The sequence below is a fragment of the Nicotiana tomentosiformis genome, chromosome 12, assembly GCF_000390325.3.
Source record: "Nicotiana tomentosiformis chromosome 12, ASM39032v3, whole genome shotgun sequence".
In the NCBI taxonomy this organism is placed as follows: Eukaryota; Viridiplantae; Streptophyta; class Magnoliopsida; order Solanales; family Solanaceae; genus Nicotiana; species Nicotiana tomentosiformis.
In genome coordinates this window covers 101,403,025-101,425,036 of record NC_090823.1, presented here as the reverse complement: position 1 = coordinate 101,425,036, position 22,012 = coordinate 101,403,025, and the positions used below count along the sequence as shown (strand labels likewise).

At 42.3% G+C, this 22,012-nt stretch overlaps 1 protein-coding gene across 1 annotated transcript; it reads left to right on the top strand.

Moving 5' to 3' along the window:
- The first annotated feature begins 17,216 nt into the window (after positions 1–17,216).
- Positions 17,217–19,249, top strand: LOC138903128 (uncharacterized). The gene is made up of 2 exons (XM_070191046.1): positions 17,217–17,337; positions 18,711–19,249. The coding sequence occupies exons 1-2, from the start codon at positions 17,217–17,219 to the stop codon at positions 19,247–19,249; spliced, it is 660 nt and encodes a 219-aa protein (XP_070047147.1).
- The last annotated feature ends 2,763 nt before the right edge of the window (positions 19,250–22,012 follow it).

Sequence of the window (22,012 nt, the reverse complement as noted above, 5' to 3'; positions counted from 1 at the left end):
ACACTTTAGTCGATTCCTCCAACTTAAAGCTTCCAAAATTAGAATTTTCTTCCCAAACTAACTCTGAACTTCCCAAAATTCAACTCCGACCATACGTACAAGTCATAATACATGAAGTGAAGCTGCTCAAGGTCTCAAACCGCTGAATGACATGCTAGAGCTCAAAATGACAGGTCGGGTCGTTACACCTGGGGTAATTTATCCCTACATGTAAATGATACGGACATGATCCATGTCCAGGAAAAATTCATCACAATATAAATAAGTAAGGCAAGTCCATGCCCTGGGAAGCCCATACCGAATATATATAATCATCTACGCTCACTGGGGGTGTGTACAGACTCTGGAGGGGCTCCTTCAGCCCAAGCGTGATATAAAGACGATATGGCCTGCTGCAAGCGGGCAAACCCGATCTACATAATAATAAAGCCTATACGGCTTGCTGCAAGCGGGCAACCCCATTTCATATAATAATAAATCCTATAAGGCCTGCTGCTGTAGGGCAACCCCGCTCCATATAGTAATAATATATATAAAGCTAATATGGCCTGCTGCGGCGCGCAGTCCAATCCCATAATTATCCTCACAATCAGGCCATCGGCATCACTCAGTCATTAATCTCTCCATTCTCTCGGGCTCACAATGTCATGAAACTAGCCCAAAATGATAATATGATATATCAATAAATAACAACAGAGATTGAGATATGATATACAATGGACGAATATGACTGAGTACGAAATTACAATTTAAACAAATAATTCAACAGCAACATGACCCCATGAGTCTTAAAATTTCGGTACGTATCCTAAACATAATCTTTAATTAGAGCCCTAGCTCAATTTCTCTAACACATGGAATATGTTCAGATAATAACATAATTCTTTAATTTTACGACTTCACAGGATTTTTATTCAAGTCACAGTTTCTATGGTGCACGTCTACACGCTTGTCAACTATCGTGTGCGTCACCTCCAAACAATTTATATAACACCAATTCGGGGATTCATACCCCTCAGAACCAAGTTTAGAAGTGTTACTTACCTCAATCTGAGCAATTTTTTATTCCAATTAAACCTTTTCCTCGTGATTCGGACATTGAACACCTCGAATCTTAGTCAATAATAATTCGATACAATCAACACGAGGTATAGGAATCAATTCCATATGAAAATGCTAAATTTCACAATAAAAATCTAAAATTAATTCAAAATTCAACAGTGGGGCCCACGTCTAGGAACCGACAAAAGTTACAAAATACGATGACCCATTCAATTATGAGTCTAACCATACTAATTTTACTCAAATCCGACTCTGAATCGATGTTCAAATCTCAAAAATTTATTTTATTGAATTGTAGAAAATTCCTCTGATTTGTCTTAAAAAATCAATAATATAATTCCAAAAAATGAAGATTAATTCATGGTATATAATCATAAGGGAGTCAAGAGAACTTACCCCAAGTTGTGTGGTGAAATTTGCCTCTGAAAATCGCCCAAACCGAGCTCCCAAACTTTGTTTTCATCAAAAATGGCAAAAACCTCCCGTTTATAGGGATTTTTGCTATTCGGGCACCACAGGTGGCGTGGGGAGCTGCCTGTGGTGCTGTTTCCAGAACCTGTAAACTTCCTAGCGCCAGGGCTAGCACCCCACGCTACCCTGGGCGCTGACGGCGACAAGCAATCGTTCCAGACGCAGAAATGGACATAACTCTCTCATACGATATCCGAATTCGACCATTCTTTTTGTTATGGCTCCGTAATTTCAATAAGGATCTAATGCTTCAATCAAAAATGAATTTAGAGCTCATTTGAGTAATGTGATACCATGTATTCTTGAAGAAACAACGTCGAACATTCTAGGAATATCCAACTTAAATTCCGTTAACCATCCGAAATCCACCCGAGGCCCTCGGAACCTCATCTAAATATACCAACAAGTCCTAAAACATCATACGAACTTAGTAGATACCTCAAATCACATCAAATAATATTAAAACCACGAATCATATCTCAATTCAAGCTTATTGAACTTTAATTTTTCAACTTTCAAACCTCGCGCCAAAATATATCAAATCAATCCGGAATGAAATCAAATTTTGCGTTTAAGTCATAAATTACATAAAAAAGCTATTGCAATTTCCAGAATATGATTCCGACCTCCATATCAGAAAGTCAACTCCCCGGTCAAACTTCAAAACTTTAAATTTTTTATTTTTGCCATTTCAAGACAAATTTAACTACGGATTTCCAAATAATTATCCAGACGCGCTCCTAAGTCCAAAATCACCATACAGAGCTATTGGAATCATCAAAACTCCATTCCGGAGTCGTTTGCCCAAAAGTCAAACTCCGATCAACCTTTTTCATTTAAACTTCCAACATGAAATTCATTCTTCCGAACTAATCCCGAAATACCTGAAAATCAAAACTGACAATTCACGCACGTCATAATATATCATATGAAGCTATTCAAGACTTCAAATAGTAGAAATGAGAGTAATTACTCAAAACGACAAGTCGGGTCGTTACAGGAGATGAAGCAAATCTGAGTATTTTGTAAGAGAGCAACTTGGCAAGTATTTAAAGAAGATTTTAAATCTAAAATATTAGGCAAGAAATTCATATAAAATAAAATCTTACTTGATTTGCAGTTCATCGATGTTAGGAATTCTTACCTAGTTCAAATAAAAAATGTTTTAGTGATCCAAATATTTGTAACTTTAAATTCATAAATATTAGTAATTCAAAGTCCTAAATATTAGTGAAGTCACTGAAATTTTAATTTTATCGAATGAAAAATCTATTTTAAAAGGGTAAAAAGGTGAACGACATTATGTTAAGGGCCTTCGTGCTTTTAATATAGAAGAATTTTTAAAAACCACTATAGTTAAGTGGCTATTAACGTGCTATAGCTACAATTTCCATATTTACTGGCTGTAGCTATAATTTTGTTGCTACTGTATTGTATTTCATGTATTCGCGTGACTGTATTTACAAATACAGTGAGGTAATCCGCCTAAAAAATAGTGATTACAAGTGTTTAATAACGTAAAGTGCAATATTGAATTGTATTCAATTTCACTATATTGAATTCAGTTGTATTCAAATAATAAAAATAAATCAAGAAATAGGGTGTATGCCATTATATTAAATTCGATTGTATACATTGTATTCAATTCACCGATATTCATTATTCACAATTATACATTATATTCAATTTACCGTATTCAATTAGACTGTATTCAAACAATAAAAAATCACAAAAATAGTAATATTCATCTGTATTCAAAAAATAAAGGGATCCGCCACAAAAAAATAACCTTCGGAATATATAAATACAGACAAAAATATAACGTATTTGTACATAGTACAATATATTTGTATCATTGTATGTGACTCAATAGCAAAGAAGAGAAGAAAGTTCGCCGGAGATGGCATTTTTCGGCCAAGCTAAATACTATATACATTGTATTAAAATAAAAAATGGAGACGAATAAAAACCCGGCCCTCAAATCTTTTCCGACGACTCTACTTCAGATTTCCAAAAGCTCAATCTGTAGCCATGTCCAGATCTGTTCTCCTACTCCCTCTTCGCTTTAAATCTATTCTCTTCGCTTCAAATCTATCAATGGCACGATGGATGATTTGATACACTATATTCAATTTACTCAAAATTAAAACTTTCAGATCTATGTATCATTGAAAAGTCAGAGACGAACAAAAATCCAGTTTGAATAGGGCAAACTTGGGGTTTTTGTAAAGAATATATGTAACACACTGTCACGACCCAATTTTATCTATAAGTCGTGATGGTGCCCAACAGCACAGCTAGACAAGCCAACTAGTGATTTAAACATATATTCATTTCTTTGAAAATTATCCGAGTAATAAAACTCTCCGTACTTGCAAAAAATATGAAAATATGAAAGATTTGATAAATTAAAATCGAAGAAAAATAATTAAATCCAAAATTCTACAAGTGTGTGCGCCAAGACCTGGTGTCAAAAGTGTATGAGCATTTAGTAAATTATACAAAAATTTCTAAATACTGTCTGAAATAAAATAGATCGAATACAAATACAAGAAGAGGCACTAGATGCTGCAGAATGGCAGCTCACTACTAGGCCTCTAGGTAACGTGGGTACGCGCTGGTAGGTCCTCCTATAGCACCCGTCTCATGTCCTGCACAAAACGTGCAGCAAGCGTAGCATGAGTTCGTAAACGTGTACCCAGTAAGTATCAAGCCTAATCTCGAAGAAGTAGTGACGAGAGGTCGACTTTGACACTCACTAAGGGTCAATAAATTTTTTTAAAAAAACAAAAACAAAATATTTAATTAAACATGATTTATATGAACAACAATAGTTTCTTTAACAATCAGAATCAAATAAATTCTCAAATTTCAATAATTTCCAATTTATCAATTAGTTTCATAGCCAGTAATAAAATATCAAGGTATCGTGTAATTATTATTATTTGGCACGATTCCTGCCGAGGTCATTCGGCTCGATCCAGAGTATCGTGTACACTGCCGAGGGACGTGCGACACAATCAATAGATGCATCTATACTGCCGAGGCGTTCGATCCGCTCCACAAGAAAGGAGGATATTTTCTTAGGAACCTCCAGAATGAGAAGTCATTATTATATGGCAACATATAAGGATGTACAATTTCTATTAACAGTCAAATGATTTGTACAAAAATTCAAGTATATGAAACTTCAGTCTTTTACTATTTCTTCTAACAATTCACAATATAATTCTGATAAATTAATTAAATAAAAGATATAATTATCACAAGTAATTCATAATTTGAGTCCGAAACTACCCAGACATTGCATAATTAGTAGCTACGCACGGACTATCGTCACCTCGTATGCACGTATCCCCCACAATTAACAACAATTATTTATTAAAATCACCTATGGGGTAAATTCCCTCTTACAAGGTTGGACAATAGACTTACCTTATCTCAAAGCCCACTTCCCGATCGCAATGTCGTGTAAAAATCTCAATTTGATGCCCAAAAATCCGAAACCATCCAAAAGTTATACAAAATAATTAATACATGCTCAATAATTCAAAATTAGACTATTATATAAATTACCCGACCCAAAATGATAAAATTCCTAAAATTCACCCCGGGGCCACGTGCCCGGATTCTGAAAATTTTTGGATGAAATCTTTACCCATAATCTCAAGAACTCAAATATATAATTTTTATCCCATTCCATCACCATTTTCGTAGTTAAAATCTCATTTTTATACAAATCTAGATTTTTCCTCTAAACCCTTGATTTCCATAATTTATAGGTTATGATGTACCTATAATCTATGTATATAACTCAAAGTGTGTAGAATTAACTTACCTTCAAGTAGCTAGTTGAAATACCCTCTCAAAAAGCTCCAAAATCGTCCAAGAATGCAGAAAATAGGCTCAAAAATGGTTGTGCCCAGATTTTAATACATTCTGCCAAGCAGCATTTTCGCACCTGCGGAGGGCTAGCCGCACCTTCGGACAAAGCCTAGCAGGTGTGAGATTTTTCCCTCTTGTCCTGGCTCCGCACCTGCGGACAAAGGGTCGCTTTTGAGCAACCGCATCTGCGCCCCAAGACCTTGCATCTGTGAAATGTTCTGCTTCTGTGCGCCAAGCTTCGCACCTGCGCGCTCGTAGGTGCGCCATAAATACCGCTTCTGCGATCCCTGGGCCTGCCTGGCTTATTCGCTTCTGCTGCTCGTGGCTCGCTTCTGCGATCTTGCACCTACGGCTGGCCAAGCGCAGGTGCGGTTGCAGCAGAAGCTGGAAGCTTTAGCTGTTACTCCAATGTCCAAAATTGGTCCTAGCCTCGTCCGGTTAACACCCGAGGCCCCTGGGGCCCCGCCCGAACATACCAACAAGTTTGAAATCATAAAATAGACTCACTCGAACCCTCGTAATGTGTAGAAAAACATCAAAACTAAGAATCATACCCCGAACCAAATTGATTCATCTTAGAAATTTCAAATTCTTCGAACTTACTCCGAATGCGCCGAAACATACTTAAACTACTCGGAATGATGCCAAATTTTGGGTGCAAGTCTTAAATTAACATGCAGAGCTATTCCCAGGCTCAGAATTCCAAACGGACCTCAATTTCTCCAAAACCTACTCCAAACCAAATTTTAAGAACCTTAAACCGTTAAATAGTTGATTTTTCACTATTAAGCACTGAAACGCTTCCGGGTTGTCCAAAACCCGATTCGAACATATGCCCAAGTCCATAATAACCATACGAACTTATTGGAACCGTCAAATCCCGATTCCGGGGTCATTTTCTCAAAATGTTGACCGAAGTCAAACTTGGCCTTTTAAAGCCAAACTAAGGAACCAAGTGTTCCGATTTCAACCCGAACACTTCCAAATCCCGAACCAACAATCCCCCAAAGTTATAAACTAGTGAAATCACATATGGAGAGTTTTATTTAGGGGAACGGGGTTCTAAAAGTCAAAAGACTAGTTGGGTCATTACATTCTCCACCTCTTAAACAAACGTTCGTCCTCGAACGGGTTTAGAATTATACCTAGAGTGCTGAATAAGTGTGGATATCTGCTCTGCTTGTCCTCCTCAGCCTCCCAAGTCTCTTCCTCGACTGGTTGGCCCCTCCACTGCACTTTTACCTCAGTAACCTTCTTGGACCTCAACTGGAAAACCTGCCTATCAACAATGGTAACTGGTTCCTCTTCATAACCCAAGCTATTATCTAGCTGAACTGTGCTGAAGTCTAACACATGTGATAGGTCGGCATGATATTTTCGAAGCATAGATACATAAAAAATCGGATGAATTCCCGATAGACTGGGAGGCAAAGCAAGCTTGTAAGAAACCTCCCCAACTCGCCTCAACACCTCAAATGGACCTATAAACCTTGGGCTCAACTTTCCCTTCTTCCCAAATCTCATGATTCCCTTCATCGGCGAAACCTTCAAGAGGACTTTTTCACCCACCATAAACGATAAATCACACGCTTTCTGATCCGCGTAACTTTTCTGTCTGGACTGTGCTGTACGAAGTCGCTCGTGAATTAACTTTACCTTTTTCAAAGCATCCTTCACCAAATCAGTACCATATAACTTAGCCTCATTGGGATCAAAACCATCCGATGGGCGAACGCGATCACCGACCATATAAAGCCTCAAATGGAGCCATCTCGATGCTGGATTGGTAATTGTTGTTATAAGCAAACTCGGCTAAAGGCAAGAAACGATCCCATTGACCTCCAAAGTCAATCACACATGCCCTGATCATATCTTCCAAAATCTGAACTGTCCGCTCCGACAACCCATCGGTCTGCGGATCAAAGGCTGTGCTGAGCTCTACACGAGTCCCTAATTCACTCTGTACTGCTCTCTAAAAATGTGAAGTAAACTGAGGGCCTCTATCTTATATGATGGAAATTGGCACACCGTGCAACTGAACTATCTCCTGTATATAGGTCTGGTCCAACCTCTCTGAAGTATATGTGGTCACGACCAGAATAAAGTGTGTCGACTTGGTCAACTTGTTGACAATGACCCAAACAACATCAAACTTCCTCAAGGTCCGCGGCAACCCAACTACAAAGTCCATAGTAATGCGTTCCCATTTCCACTCCAGTATAGTAATTTGCTGAAGTAGACCACCTGGCCTCTGGTGCTCATATTTAACTTGCTAGCTGTTTAGAAACCTAACTACATACTCAACTATGTCCTTCTTCATCCTTGGCCACCAATAATGCTGCCTCAGGTCACCATACATCTTCGTAGCACCTGGATGAATAGAATACCGAGAACTGTGTGCCTCATCTAGAATCTTTTTCCTCAGTCCATCCATATTAGGAACGCATAGACGATCCTGGAGTCGTAGAACACCATCCTCGCCAATAGTAACTTCCTTGGCACCACCTTGTAGTACCGCATCTCGAAGAACCATTAAGTGTGGATCATCATACTGGCGAGCCTTGATCTGCTCGAATAGTGAGACTGGGCCATAACACATGCAAGAACTCGGCTTAGCTCTGAAATATTTAGCCTCACAAGTCTGTTAGCTAAGGACTGAATATCCAAAGCTAATGGCCTCTCCTCTGCTGAAATAAAAGCCAAACTACCCATACTCTCCGCCTTTCTACTCAAGGCATCTGCAACCACACAGCAACCACATTTGCTCAACTCAAGCCATCTGCGTTGTCTCACATTTAGGTCCCCCTGCTTGAACAAATGCTGCAAACTGCGATGATAAGTGTAAACCTCACATGACACCCCATAAAGATAATGCCTCCAAATCTTAAAAGCGTGAACAATTGCAACTAACTTCAAATCATGTACCGGGTAATTCTTCTCGTGGGGTTTCAGCTGATGTGAGGCATATGCAATAACTCGCCCCACCTGCATTAATACACAACCCAAACAAATGTGTGAAGCATCACAATACATTGTATACATCCCCGAACCGGAAGGCAACACTAACACTGGTGCGGTGGTCAATGCTGTCTTGAGCTTCTGAAAGCTCACCTCACAATCATTGGACCATCAGAACGGAGCACCCTTCTGGGTTAATTTTGTCAAAGGTGCTGTAATAGATGAAAAACCCTTAACGAACCGACGATAATAACCTGCTAATCCTAGGAAACTCTCGATCTCAATCGCTGAAGTAGGGCGATGCCAATTCTGAACTGCCTCGATCTTTTTGGGGTCAACTTTAATGCCCTCGCCTGATACAATATGCCCCAAAAATGCTACAGAATCTAGCTAAAACTCACATTTTGAGAACTTAGATATAGATTTTGTTCCCGCAACGTCTGAAGCACCACTCTCATATGCTACTCGTGCTCTTCCTTGTTGCGTGAGTAAATCAAAATGTCATCAATGAAGACAATGACAAACGAATCGATATAGGGCCTGAATACCATGTTCATCAAATCCATAAACGCCGCCGAGGCATTAGTCAAACCGAAAGGCATCACCAGAAATTCATAATGACTATATCTAAACCGGAAAGCAGTTTTCGGAACACCCGAATCCCGAATCTTCAACTGATGGTACCCCGACCTCAAGTCGATCTTAGAGAATACCCTAGCACCCTACAACTGGTCAAATAGATTATCAATACGAGGCAACGGGTACTTGTTCTTAATAGTGACTTTGTTCAATTGGCGATAATCAATACACATTCGCATCATTCTATCCTTCTTCTTCACGAATAATACTGATGCACCCCAAAGCGATATACTATGTTTGAAGAACCCTTTGGCTACTAACTCCTCAAGTTGTTCTTTCAATTCCTTCAATTCTTTTGGAGCCATGTGATACGGTGGGATAAATACAGGCTGGGTATCTGGAGCCAAGTCAATATAGAAATTAATATCACGATCTGGTGGCATGCCTGGATGATCTAAAGGAAATACATCGGAGAACTACCGGACTACAGGCACTGAATCAATAGTCGGAGTCTCTATAGTAGTGTCCCTAACATAGGCTAGATAAGCTAAAAAACCCTTCTCGACCATGTTCCGAGCTGTTAGAAGGGAAATAACCTAACTAGATGCGCTGACAGACGAACCCTTCCACTCCAAGCAAGGTAATTCTGGAATTTCCAAAGTAACAATCTTAGCATGGCAATCTAGGACGACATAATATGGGGATATCTAGTCCATGCCCAGGATGATCTCAAAGTTTGTCATATCAAGAAGCAGAAGATCTTCTCTACTTTCATAACCACAGAATGTAACAATGCAAGAGCGATAAATTCAATTCACAACAACAGAATCGCCCACAGGAGTGGACACATAAACAGTAATTCCCAAGGACTCACGAGTAACACCCAGGAAATGAGCAAATAGAGATGACACATAGGATTATTTAGACCCTGGATCAAATACTACGGAGGCATCTTTTCCACAAACAGAAATAATATCTGTGATCACGGCGTCTGAGGCCTCTGCATCTGGTCTGGCCGAAAAAGTATAGAACAGAGCTAGAGCGCTAACTGGCTGGCCTCCACCTCTAGGACTGCCCCTACCCACCTGCCCTCTACCTCTGGGTGGCCGGACAGCTGGTGGAGCAACTGGTGTGGTAATCATAGGCTGCTGACCCTGCTGCACTGGTCTACCGCGAAGCCTAGGGCAGAATCTCTGCATGTGACTGAAATCCCCGCACTCGTAACAACCTCTTGGTGTGATGGTCTTCCGACTAGAAGTCTGGCCCTGGTGACCTGAATACCCACTGGAAGAACCCTGAATAACTGGTGGGCGATAATAAATCTCTGGCATAGCACTAAAATAAGATCGATCTGGGGTACGCCGAGGAGGCGGTGGTGCTGGATATGGGGGACCTGCTGGACTGCCCTCTCACGAACTGACCTCTACCCTCAGACGGAGCACCTCTGAACTCCCCAGAATATCTAAACCACTTATCTCTCATAACATGCTCTCGGCTACGCTGACGCATACCCTCAATCCTTCAGGCTATCTCCATAACCAGCTTATAAGAAGTGCTCATCTCAAACCCTCGGGACATAGTGGCCTGAATGCTAGTATGTAAATCCGCAACAAACCCCCACAATCTCTCTGCATCAGTAGGGAGTATCATAAGTGCATGGCGAGATAACTCAGAGCACCTCGCCTCAGAATCGGTCACTAACATCTGACCATGTTGGAGCTGCTCAAACTGACACCGCAACTCTTCTCTCTGGGAGGGTGGAATGTACCTATCCACAAAATTATGGGTGAACCTATCCCAAGTCATATGAGGAGAATCTGCTGGTCTGCCAAGAAGATAAGACCGCTACTATCTACGGGCTCTACCCTCCATCTGAAAAGTAGCGAAGTCTACCCTATGAGATTCTAATATCCTCATATTGTGCAGTCTGTCCCTGCACTGATCAATGAAGTCCTGGGGATCCTCATATCTCTCTCCCCCAAAGAAAGAATGATGTAGTCTAGTTCATGTGTCCAATAGCTTCTGCGGCTCGCCGGCTGCAGTTGGTCTAGGCTCAGGTGTAGCTACTGCCACTGGTGGGGCTCCTCCCATGGGTAGTGCACCCTAGGTCTGATATACAGTAGTTGCCTGCCCATGAGCTTGTGCGGTAGGGGTCTGTGCTCCCTTGCCCGCCTGAGATGTGGCTGGGTCTACTGAAAATAAACCGGCCTGAGTCATAGTGTCAATGAACCGTATCATATGACCCATGACCTCCTGGAATCCCGGTGCCAACGTAAAATCCACTAACCTGGCTCTGCCACGGGCATCTTGCCTTGTTCCTCAATAATGGGATCCTCTGCTGGACCCACTGATGGAATAACTAGAACGATTCTGCGACGTCCTCGTCCCCTACCACGGGCTGGAGCCCTCCGCCGGCCTCTGCCTCGGCCTCTAACAATAGGGGGAGCAACCCTTCCCTGGTCTGAAACCTCATTAGAACGCGTTCTCACCATCTGTGAGAGAACAATAGAAAGCTATTTAGTACTACATCATTTGCACGATGGAAGATGAAGAAAGGTAGTTTTCTAACACACTGTAGCCTCTCAAAGATAAGTACAAACGTCTCCGTACCGATCCACAAGACTCTATTAGGCATGCTCATGACCTGTGAGACCTACATGAACCTAGTGCTCTGATACCATGTTGTCACGACCCAATTTCACCTATAAGTCGTGATGGCGCCCAACATCACAGCCAGGCAAGCCAACTAGTGATTTAAACATGTATTCATTTCTTTGAAAAATATCCTTGTAATAAAACTCTTCGTACTTGCAAAAATTAAGAAAATATGAAAGATCTGATAAATTAAAATCCAAGAAAAATAATTAAATCCAAAATTCTACTAGTGTGTGTGTGCCAAGACTTGGTGTCACAAATGTATGAGTATCTAGTAGATTATACAATTTTTTTTAAATACTGTCTGAAATAAAATAGACAAAATACAAATACAAGAAGAGGCACTAGATGCTGCAGAACGGCTCATAAAGGCAGCTCACCACTAGGCCTCTGGGTAACGTGGGTACGCGCCGGTAGGTCCTCCTATAGCACCCGTCTCAGGTCCTGCACAAAAAGCGCAGCAAGCGTAGCATGAGTACGTATACAACGTGCACCTAGTAAGTATCAAGCCTAATCTCGAAGAAGTAGTGAAATGAGGTCAACTTTGACACTCACTAAGGGTCAATAAATTTTTATAAAAATAAAAAATAATATTTAATTAAACATGATTTATATGAACAACAATAATTTCCTTAACAAACAGAATCAAATAAATTCTCAAATTTCAATAATTTCCAATTTATCAATTAGCTTCATAAGCTGTAATAAAATATCAAGGTATCGTGTAATTTTTATTATTAGGCACGATTCCTGCCGAGGTCGTTCAGCCCGATCTAGAGTGTCATGTATACTGGCGAGGGACGTGCGACACGATCCATATATGCATCTATACTATTGAGGCGTTTGGCCCGCTCCACAAGAAAGGAGGACATTTTCTTATGAACCTTTGGAATGAGAAGTCATTATTATATGGCTAACATATAAGGATGTAAAATTTCTATTAATAGTCAAATGATTTGTACAAAAATTCAAGTATATGAAACTTCACTCTTTTACTATTTCTTCTAACAATTCACAATATAATTTTGGTAATTGAAATAAATAAAGGAAGCAATTATCACAAATAATTTATGCTTTGAGTCCTAAACTACCCGGACATAGCATAATTAGTAGCTACACACAGACTCTCGTCACTTCGTGCGTATGTATCCCCCACAATTAATAACAATTATTAATTAAAATCACATATGGGGTAAATTCCCTCTTATAAGGTTAGATAAGAGACTTATCTTATCTCAAAGCCCACTTCCCGATCACAATGTCGCGTAAAACTCTCAATTTGATGCCGAAAAATCCGAAACTATCCAAAAGTTAAACAAAATAATTAATGCAGGCTCAATAATTCGAAATTAGAGTATTATATAAATTACCCGACCCAAAATGGTAAAATTCCTAAAATTTACCTCGGGCCCACGTGCCCGGATTCCGAAACCTTTTGGCGAAAATCATTACCCATAATCTCAAGAACTCAAATATACAATTTCCATCCCATTCCATAACCATTTACGTAGTTAAAATCTCAGTTTTATACAAATATTGGTTTTTCCTCTAAACCGTTGATTTCCACAATGTACAGGTTATAATCTACCCATAATCTATGTATATAACTCAAAGTGTGTAGAATTAACTTACCTTCAAATTGCTAGTTGAAATCCCCTCTCAAAAAGCTCCAAAATCGTCCAAGAATGGAGAAAATGGGCTCCAAAATGGCTGAGCACCGATTTTAATACATTCTGCCAAGCAGCATTTTCGCACATGCGGAGGGCTAGCCGCACTTGCGGACAAAGCCTAGCAGGTGCGAGATTTTTCCCTCTTGTCCAGGCTCCGCACCTGCGGACAAAGGGTCGCTTCTGAGCAACCGCATCTGCGCCCCAAGACCTCGCACCTGCGAAATGTTCCGTTTCTGCGCACCAAGCTTCGCACCTGTGCGCTCGCAGGTGCGCCAAAAATCCCGCTTCTGCGATCCCTGGGGGTGCCTAGCTTATCCGCTTCTGCGAGCTAGCACCTGCGGCTGGCCAAGCGCAGGTGCGGTTGTAGCAGAAGCTAGAAGCTTCAGCTACTGCTCCAAAGTCCAAAATTGGTCTGCGCCTCGTCCGGTTAGCACCCGAGGCCCCCGGGGCCCCGCCCGAACCTACCAACAAGTTTGAAATCATAAAATGGACTCGCTCGAATCCTTGAAACGTGTAAAACAACGTCAAAACTAAGAACATACCCCAAACCAAATTGATTCAACTTAGAAATTTCAAATTCTTCAAACTTACTCCGAACGCGCCGAAACATACTTAAACTACTCGGAATGACACCAATTTTTGCGTGCAAGTCTTAAATCACCAGGCTCAGAATCCCAAACGGACCTCAATTTCTCGAAAATCTACTCCAAACCAATTTTAAGAACCTTAAACCTTTAAATAGTTGATATTTCACTATTAAGCTCTGAAACGCTCCCGGGTTGTCCGAAACACGATTCGAACATACGCCTAGGTCCAAAATCATCATACAAACCTATTGGAATCGTCAAATCCCGATTTCAGAGTTGTTTTCACAAAATGTTGATCGAAGTGAAACTTGACCTTTTAAAGCCAAATTAAGGAACCAAGTGTTCTGATTTCAACCCGAACACTTTCAAATCCCGAAACAACCATCCCCGCAAGTCATAAATTAGTGAAAGAACATACATGGAGTTTTATTTAGGGAAACGGGGTTCTAAAAGTCAAAATGACCGGTTGGGTCATTACACACATATTCTCATAAAACAAAAAACTGAGACAAAAAGGAATGTCCAACATCGCCATAAGTGTAATGAACCGACCGATCGTCTTACTTGCTAGAACCTCATTCCCCTAAATAAGACTTTTCGTACTTTCTTTTACTGATTTATGACTTGCGGGAATGGTTGGTTCGGGATTTGTAGAGTTTGGGTTGAAATCAGAACACTTAGTTCCTTAAGGTTGGCTTAAAAGGTCAAGTTTAACATCAGTCAACATTTTGAGTGAACGACCTAGGAATCGGGATTTGGCGGTTCCAATAGGTTTGTATGATGATTTCGGACTTGGGCGTATGTTCGGATTGGGTTTTGGATGACCCGGGAGCGTTTTGGCGCCTAATAGTGAAAGTTGGTTCTTGAAGAACTTCGAAGTTCTTTAAATTTTGTTTAGAGCGAGTTGTGGTTATATTGAGGTCCAAACAGAATTCCGAGATCGAGAATAGTTTCGTAATATCATTTAAGACTTGCACGCAAAATTTGGTGTCATTCCGAGTAGTATAAGTATGATTCGACGCGTTCAGAGCGATTTAGAAACTTGAAGTTCAAAGTTTGATTCAATTTGGTTTCAGAATATGATTCTTGGTTTTGTTGTTGTTTTACGCATTCCGAGAGTTCGAGCAAGTCCATTTTATGATTCTAAACTTGTCGGTATGTTCGGGCGGGGCCCCGAGTGTCAATCGGACCTGCGCTTGGTCAGCCGCAGGTGCGAGCCACTAGCTGCAGAATTGAGAAATGGAGGGCAGCCCAGAAGCCGCAGATGCGGAAGATTGACCAGATGAGGGAAAAAGCGCACCAGCGAGGCATTTGCAGCATATGCGGGACCGCAGGTGTGGCCCAAAGCACCGCATGTGTGAAAGTCGCTGGGCAGTGAGGGCTCATTTAATACGGACTTAGGCCATTTTTACCACATTTTCTCTCACGCTTGGGCGATTTGAGAGCCTTGAAGGAGGGGATTTCGACCTAGCTTTGTGAGGTAAGTAATTTATACCTAATGTGAGTTTAATACATAGTTTATGGGTAGATTATAACATGAAATTAGTGAAAATCACGGGTTTAGAGGAAAACCTAGGTTTTTGATAAAAATGGGATTTAACCACGAGATTCGTTATGGAATTTAGTAAAACTCATATATTTATGTGCCTAAGGTTATGGGTAACAACTTTCTTTAAAAATTTCCGGAATCCGGGCACGTGGGTCCTTGGGTGAATTTTAGGAAATCTTGCATTTAGAGTTGGGAAATTACTTAAATAGTAGGGATATGAACTTTTAAGCCTATATTGATTAGTTTCTACACTGTTTGGATAGTTTTGGATTATTCGGCACCAAATTGAGGGTTTGGGCATAAGCTTGGATCGGAAAGTAGGCCTTAAAGCGAGGTAAGTCTCTTTTCTAACCTTGTAAGAGGAAAATTTCCCCATCGGTGAACTTAATTGATATATGATTATTTGTGGGGGCTACATACGCACGAAGTGACGAGAGTCCGTACGCAGCTATTATTCTGGTTATGTCGGGTAGTTCTAGACTTACACCGTGCTTTTTGGGTACCATTATCTGAACATAATTGTTTATTTGCATTGAATGGAACTAAGTCAAGGTTTCAAGTAAATTAATATTTTTAAAAGAGTTGAGAAAAATTACGTTATATTTATATTTAACCGCGTTGCAAGTATATTTCGCGAGCGGGGTGATTATTTCCACTACTCTCAATGGAGCGGGCCGGTCGCCTCGGCAGGTTAATAGATGCATCTATGGTTCGCGTCGTTCGACCCTCGGCAATGCACAATTTACATTTATATGTTGGATCGGGCTGAACGTCCTCGGTGGAATTTATGTATGATAATAGAAGTGGAAGCCCTTTTCATAATTGGTATAAGTTTACTGTTTTAGAGATCGTTTGTTAAAATGAAGGAAGTGTTTTGGTTTCTTAAAATATGATGGAAAAACTATACAGTTATTTCTTGTTGTGAGTTTATTGTTAGTTTTGGGTATCATGCTGATTTAGAATCACATATTATTATATTGTTGGCCCTAGTGAGTGTCGAAGTCGACCCCTCATCACTACTTCTTCGAGGTTAGACTAGATACTTACTGGGTACATATTTTTTTTATATACTCGCGCTACACTTCTGTACTTGATTGTACAGGATTTGAGGCAGGTGCATCTGGCCACCAGTCCGGCACGTAGACTAATTTGAGCTGTTTAGCAACAACTGGAGTCTCTCTTATGTTCTTTTATTTTCTGTCTATTTCCTTTCAGATAGTAGGCTAGCATTGTTTCGTATATTCCACTAGATTGCCCACATGCTTGTGACACCAGGTCTTGGCACACACACTAGTGGACTTATGGTTTTGGTTTTCTCATATGATTACGATTAGTACTAATTGCTACTATTTATTTATGTTAAAAATTGCAAACTCCTAAATCTATTTTTTTTATGTAAAGAAAAGCTATCGTTTACAAATTTATCTAACCGGGAAGTCACTAGTTGATCAGTGTTGGCTTGCCTAATAACGGTGTTGGGCGCCATCACGGCCTATAATGGAATTGGATCGTGACAACATTGTATCAGAGCACTAGGTTCACATTGGTCTCACAAGTTATAAACAGACCTAGTAGAGTCTTGCGGATCGGTGCGGAGACGTCCGTACTTATCTTTGAGAGGCTATAGGGTGTTAGGAAACTACGCGTATAACGGACGTTCCAGACCCGGGAGGAGCTGCTCCCCCTGTTGTTAGAGGCCGGGGCAAAGGCTGGGGGAGGGCACCGGCCCGAGGGAGGGGACGAGTGCATCCCAGAGCTGCCCCAGTAGCACCACCAGTGGATCCAGTAGAGGATACCATCATGGAGGAGCAGGGCGAGGTGCCTGTTCCAGAGCCAGCTCCGATAGATTTCATGACAGCACCGGGCTTTCAGGAGGTCATGGGCCGTATGCTGCGGTTCATGGGCACTATGACTCAGGCTGGTTTATTTCCAATAGACCCAGCCACATCTCAGGCAGGAGGGGGAGCATAGAACCCTACTGCTCAAGCTCCTGGGGCACGCAACTGCAGTATATCAAACTTTGGGTACACTACCCGTGGGTGGGCCCCAGCTAGTTGCCACAATAGCACCTGAGCCTAGACCAGTTGCGGGTGGTGATCCGCAAAAGCTACTGGACATATGGACTAGGCTACACCCTTCTATCATCGGGGGTGAGCGGCAAGAGGACCCCCAGGACTTTATTGATCGGTGCAGGGACAGACTGCACAACATGAGGATATTGGAGTCCCATGGAGTAGATTTCACCGCTTTCCAGCTGGAGGGCAGGGCTCGTAGATGGTGGCAGTCTTACCTTCTTGGCAGACCAGCGAGTTCTCCTCCCATGACTTGGGACCCGTTTACACGGCTTCTAGTGGACATGTATATTCCACCCTCTCAGAGGGAAGGGTTGCGGTGTCAGTTTGGGCAGCTCGAGCAGGGTCAGATGTTTGTGACCTAATATGAGGTGAGATTTTCTGAGTAGTCTCGCCATGCATGCATGATACTTCCTACAGATGCAGAGAGAGTGCGGAGATTTGTTGCGGGGTTACACCCAGTATTCGGGCTAGCATGGCCAGGGAGGTTGAGATGGGTACTGATTATCAGCTAGTGGTAGAGATTGCTCGGATGATTGAGGGCTACCACTAGAGGGGTAGAGAGCAGATGCAGCAGGACAAGAGGACCCGATTCTCGTGGGAGTTTAGAGGTGCCCCGGCTAGGGGCAGAGGTCAGTTTGGGAGGGGTCAGCCTAGCAGGCCCACATATCTAGCACCACCACTACCTCCTCGGGGTGCACCAGCACGACCCTATTTCAGTGTTATGCCAGAGAGTTCTTTTCTCCCACCAGTTCATCAGGGTTCCTCCAGTGCCTACTTCAGTGTCATTCCAGAGAGTCCATACCGCCCACCAGCCATCCAGGGTTCTTCTAGTGGGTATTCAGGTCATCAGGGTCAGACTTCAGGACAATAGTCTATGGCACCGCGAGGTTGTTACGAGTGTGGAATCCGGGTCACATGGAGAGATTTTGTCTCAGACTTTGGGGCAGGGAAGTACATGAGGGTCATCAGCCTATGATTACAGCACCAGCCGTCTGACCGCCCAGAGGTGGAGGACAGGTAGGTAGGGTCCGTCCTAGAGGTGGAGGCCAGGCAGGGGGAGGTGAGCCAACTATTGTTCAGCTAGGTTGAGGCCAGCCAGCTGACGCTCCAACTAGATTCTATGCTTTTTCGGCCAGACCAGATGTAGTGGCCTCACATGCCGTGATCACATGTATTATTTCTGCATGCGGTAGGGATGCTTCGATACTATTTGATCCAGGGTCTACCTATTCATATGTGTTATCTCTATTTTCTCATTTCCTGGATAATCCTAGTGAGTCCTTGGGTGCTCCTGTTTATGTGTCCACTTCTGTGGGTGATTCTGTGGTTGTGGATTGGATCTATCAGTCCTGTGTGGTCATGTTCTGTGGTTACGAGACTAGAGAGGACCTTTTGTTGCTTGATATGATCGACTTTGAGGTCATCCTGGGCATGGACTGGTTATCTCCATATCATGTCATTCTTGATTGCCATGCCAAGACTATTACCTTAGCGATGCCAGAATTTCCGAGATTGGAATGGAAGGGTTCCTCGGTTAGTACAGTTAGTCAGGTCATCTCTTTTCTAAAGGCTCGACATATGGTCGAGAGGGGTTATTTGGCTTATCTAGCTTATGTTCGGGACACCACCACAAAGTCTCCGACGATTGATTCAGTGCCAGTAGTCCAGGAGTTTGCCGATGTGTTTCATTCTAACCTTCCAGGCATGCCGCCAGATCATGATATTTATTTCCGCATTGATTTGGATCCAAGCACCTAACCTATATCTATCCCACCGTACAGTATGGCTCCGAAAAAATTGAAGGAGTTGAAGGAACAACTTGAGGAGTTATTAGCGAATGGGTTGGTGAGACCCAGTGTATCACCTTGGGGTGCACCAGTGTTATTTGTGAAGAATAAAGATGGGACTATGCGAATGTGCATTGATTACCGCCAGTTGAACAAGATTACCACCAAGAACAAGTACCCGTTGCCGCGTATTGATGATTTATTTGCCCAGTTGCAGGGTGCTATGGTATTTTCTAAGATCGACTTGAAATCAGGGTACCACCAGTTGAAAATTTGCGACTCAGACGTTCCGAAGACTGCCTTCCGTACCAGATATGGTCATTATGAATTTCTATTGATGTCCTTCAGTTTGACTAATGCCCCATCGGCGTTCATAGAATTGATGAACCTGGTGTTCAAGCCTTATATTGATTCCTTTGTTATTGTCTTCTTTGATGATATCTTGATTTACTCATGTAGCTTGGGGGAGCACGAGCAACACTTGAGAGTGGTACTTCAGACATTGCGAGAATAGGAGCTATATGCTAAGTTCTCCAAATATGAGTTTTGGCTAGAGTCTGTGGCATTCTTGGGGCATGTTGTATCAGGAGAGTGTATTAAAGTGGATCCCAAGAAGATTGAGGCAGTTCAGAGTTGGTCTCGTCCTATATCGGCGACTGAGATTAGGAATTTCTTGGGGTTACCAGGCTATTATTGCTGGTTTGTGGAGGAATTTTCATCCATTGCAGCACCTTTGACTAGATTGACCCAGAAGGGTACTCCATTATGTTGGCCCGAGGATTGTGAGGTGAGCTTCCAGAAGCTCAAGACAACTTTGATTATAGCACCGGTTCTAGTGTTACCCTCAGGCTCGGATATGTATACGGTATATTGCGATGCTTCACGCGTTGGATTGGGTAGTGTATTGATGCAGGAGGAGCAAGTTATTGCATACGCTTCACGTCAGCTGAAGATTCGTGAGAAGAATTATCCTGTGCATGATTTGGAGTTAGCCGCGATTGTTCATGCTCTTAAGATATGGAGGTATTATCTATATGGGGTATCATGTGAGGTTTATACTGATCATCGCAGCTTACAGTATTTGTTCAAGCAAAGGGGTCTCAATTTGAGATAGCGTAGATGGCTTGAGTTACTGAAGGATTATGACATCACCATTCTTTATCATCCAGGCAAGGCAAATGTGGTCGTGGATGCCTTAAGCAGGATGGCAAAGAGTATGGGTAGCTTGGTGTTCATTTCAGCAGAGGAGAGGCCACTAGCATTGGACATTCAGTCCTTGGCTAACAGACTTGTGAGGTTGGACATTTCAGAGCCCAGCCGAGTTCTTGCATGTGTTGTTGCCCAGTCTTCATTATTAGGGCAGATCAAGGCTCGGCAGTTTGATGATCCACATTTGGCAGTTCTTAGAGAGACGGTACTACAGGGTGGTGCCAAGGAGGTTTCTATTGGCGAGGGTGGTGTTCTGCGACTCCAGGGTCGCCTATGTATTCCACTTGTCGATGGTTTGAGGGAGATGATTCTAGAGGAGGCACACATTTCTCGGTATTCTATTCATCCTGGTGCTATGAAGATGTGTCGTGACATGAGACAACATTATTGGTGGTGGCGGATGAAGAAAGACATAGTGGAGTATGTAGCTAGGTGTCTAGATTGCCAGCAGGTCAAGTATGAGCACCAAAGGCCAGGTGGCCTATTTCAACAGATGACTATAGTTGAGTGAAAATGGGAGCGCATCACTATGGACTTCGTAGTTGGATTGCCGCGGACCTTGCGGAAGTTTGATGCAGTTTGGGTCATTGTCGATAGATTGACCAAGTCGGCACATTTCATTCCGGTTGTGACTATATATAATTCAGAGAAATTGGCCCAGATTTATATTAGGGAGATAGTTCGGTTGCACGGTGTGCCTGTTTCCATCATATCAGATAGAGGCCCTCAGTTTACTTCACATTTCTGGAGAGCCATACAGAGTGAGTTGGGGCCCCGTATAGAGCTCAGCACAGCATTTCATCCATAGACCGACGGCCAGTCAGAGCGGACAGTTCAGATATTGGAGGACTTGCTGAGAGCATGTGTGATTAACTTTGGGGGACAGTGGGACCAGTTCTTGCCTTTGACCGAGTTTGCTTACAACAATAGTTATCAGTCCAGCATCGAGATGGCTCCATTTGAGGCTTTATATGGTCGGTGATGTCGTTCCCCCATCGGGTGGTTTGAGCCCGGCTATACTAAGCTATATGGCACTGATTTGGTAAAGGATGCCTTGGAAAAGGTAAAGTTGATCCAGGAGCGACTTCGTACAACACAGTCCAGGCAGAAGAGCTACGCGGATCAGAAGGCGTGCGATGTATCATTTATGGTCGGCGAGAAGGTTCTCTTGAAGGGTATTATGATATTCGAGAAGAAGGGCCAATTGAGCCCAAGGTTTATAGGCCCATTTGAGGTGTTGAGGTGAGTTGGGGGAGGTTGCTTATGAACTTGCTTTATCTCCCAGCCTATCAGGGGTTCATCCAATTTTTCATGTGTCTATGCTCCGGAGGTATCACACCGACTTGTCTCATGCGTTAGACTTCAGTACTATTCAGCTAGATAAGAGCTTGGGTTATGAGGAGGAGCATGTTGCTATTGTTGCTAGACAGGATCACTAGTTGAGGTCCAAGAGGATTTATGCGGTAAAGGTTCAGTGGAGGGGGCCAACCAGTGGAGGAGGTGACCTGGGTGTCCGAGGAGGACA

What these genes read in the sequence shown, in the direction of transcription:
- LOC138903128 (XM_070191046.1), top strand. Translation starts at nt 17,217, where the DNA reads ATGGAGGAGCAGGGCGAGGTGCCTGTTCCAGAGCCAGCTCCGATAGAT. An exon ending in GGGCACTATGACTCAGGCTG is followed by an intron (nt 17,338 to 18,710) that starts GTTTATTTCCAA and finishes TATTTGATCCAG; the next exon opens with GGTCTACCTATTCATATGTG.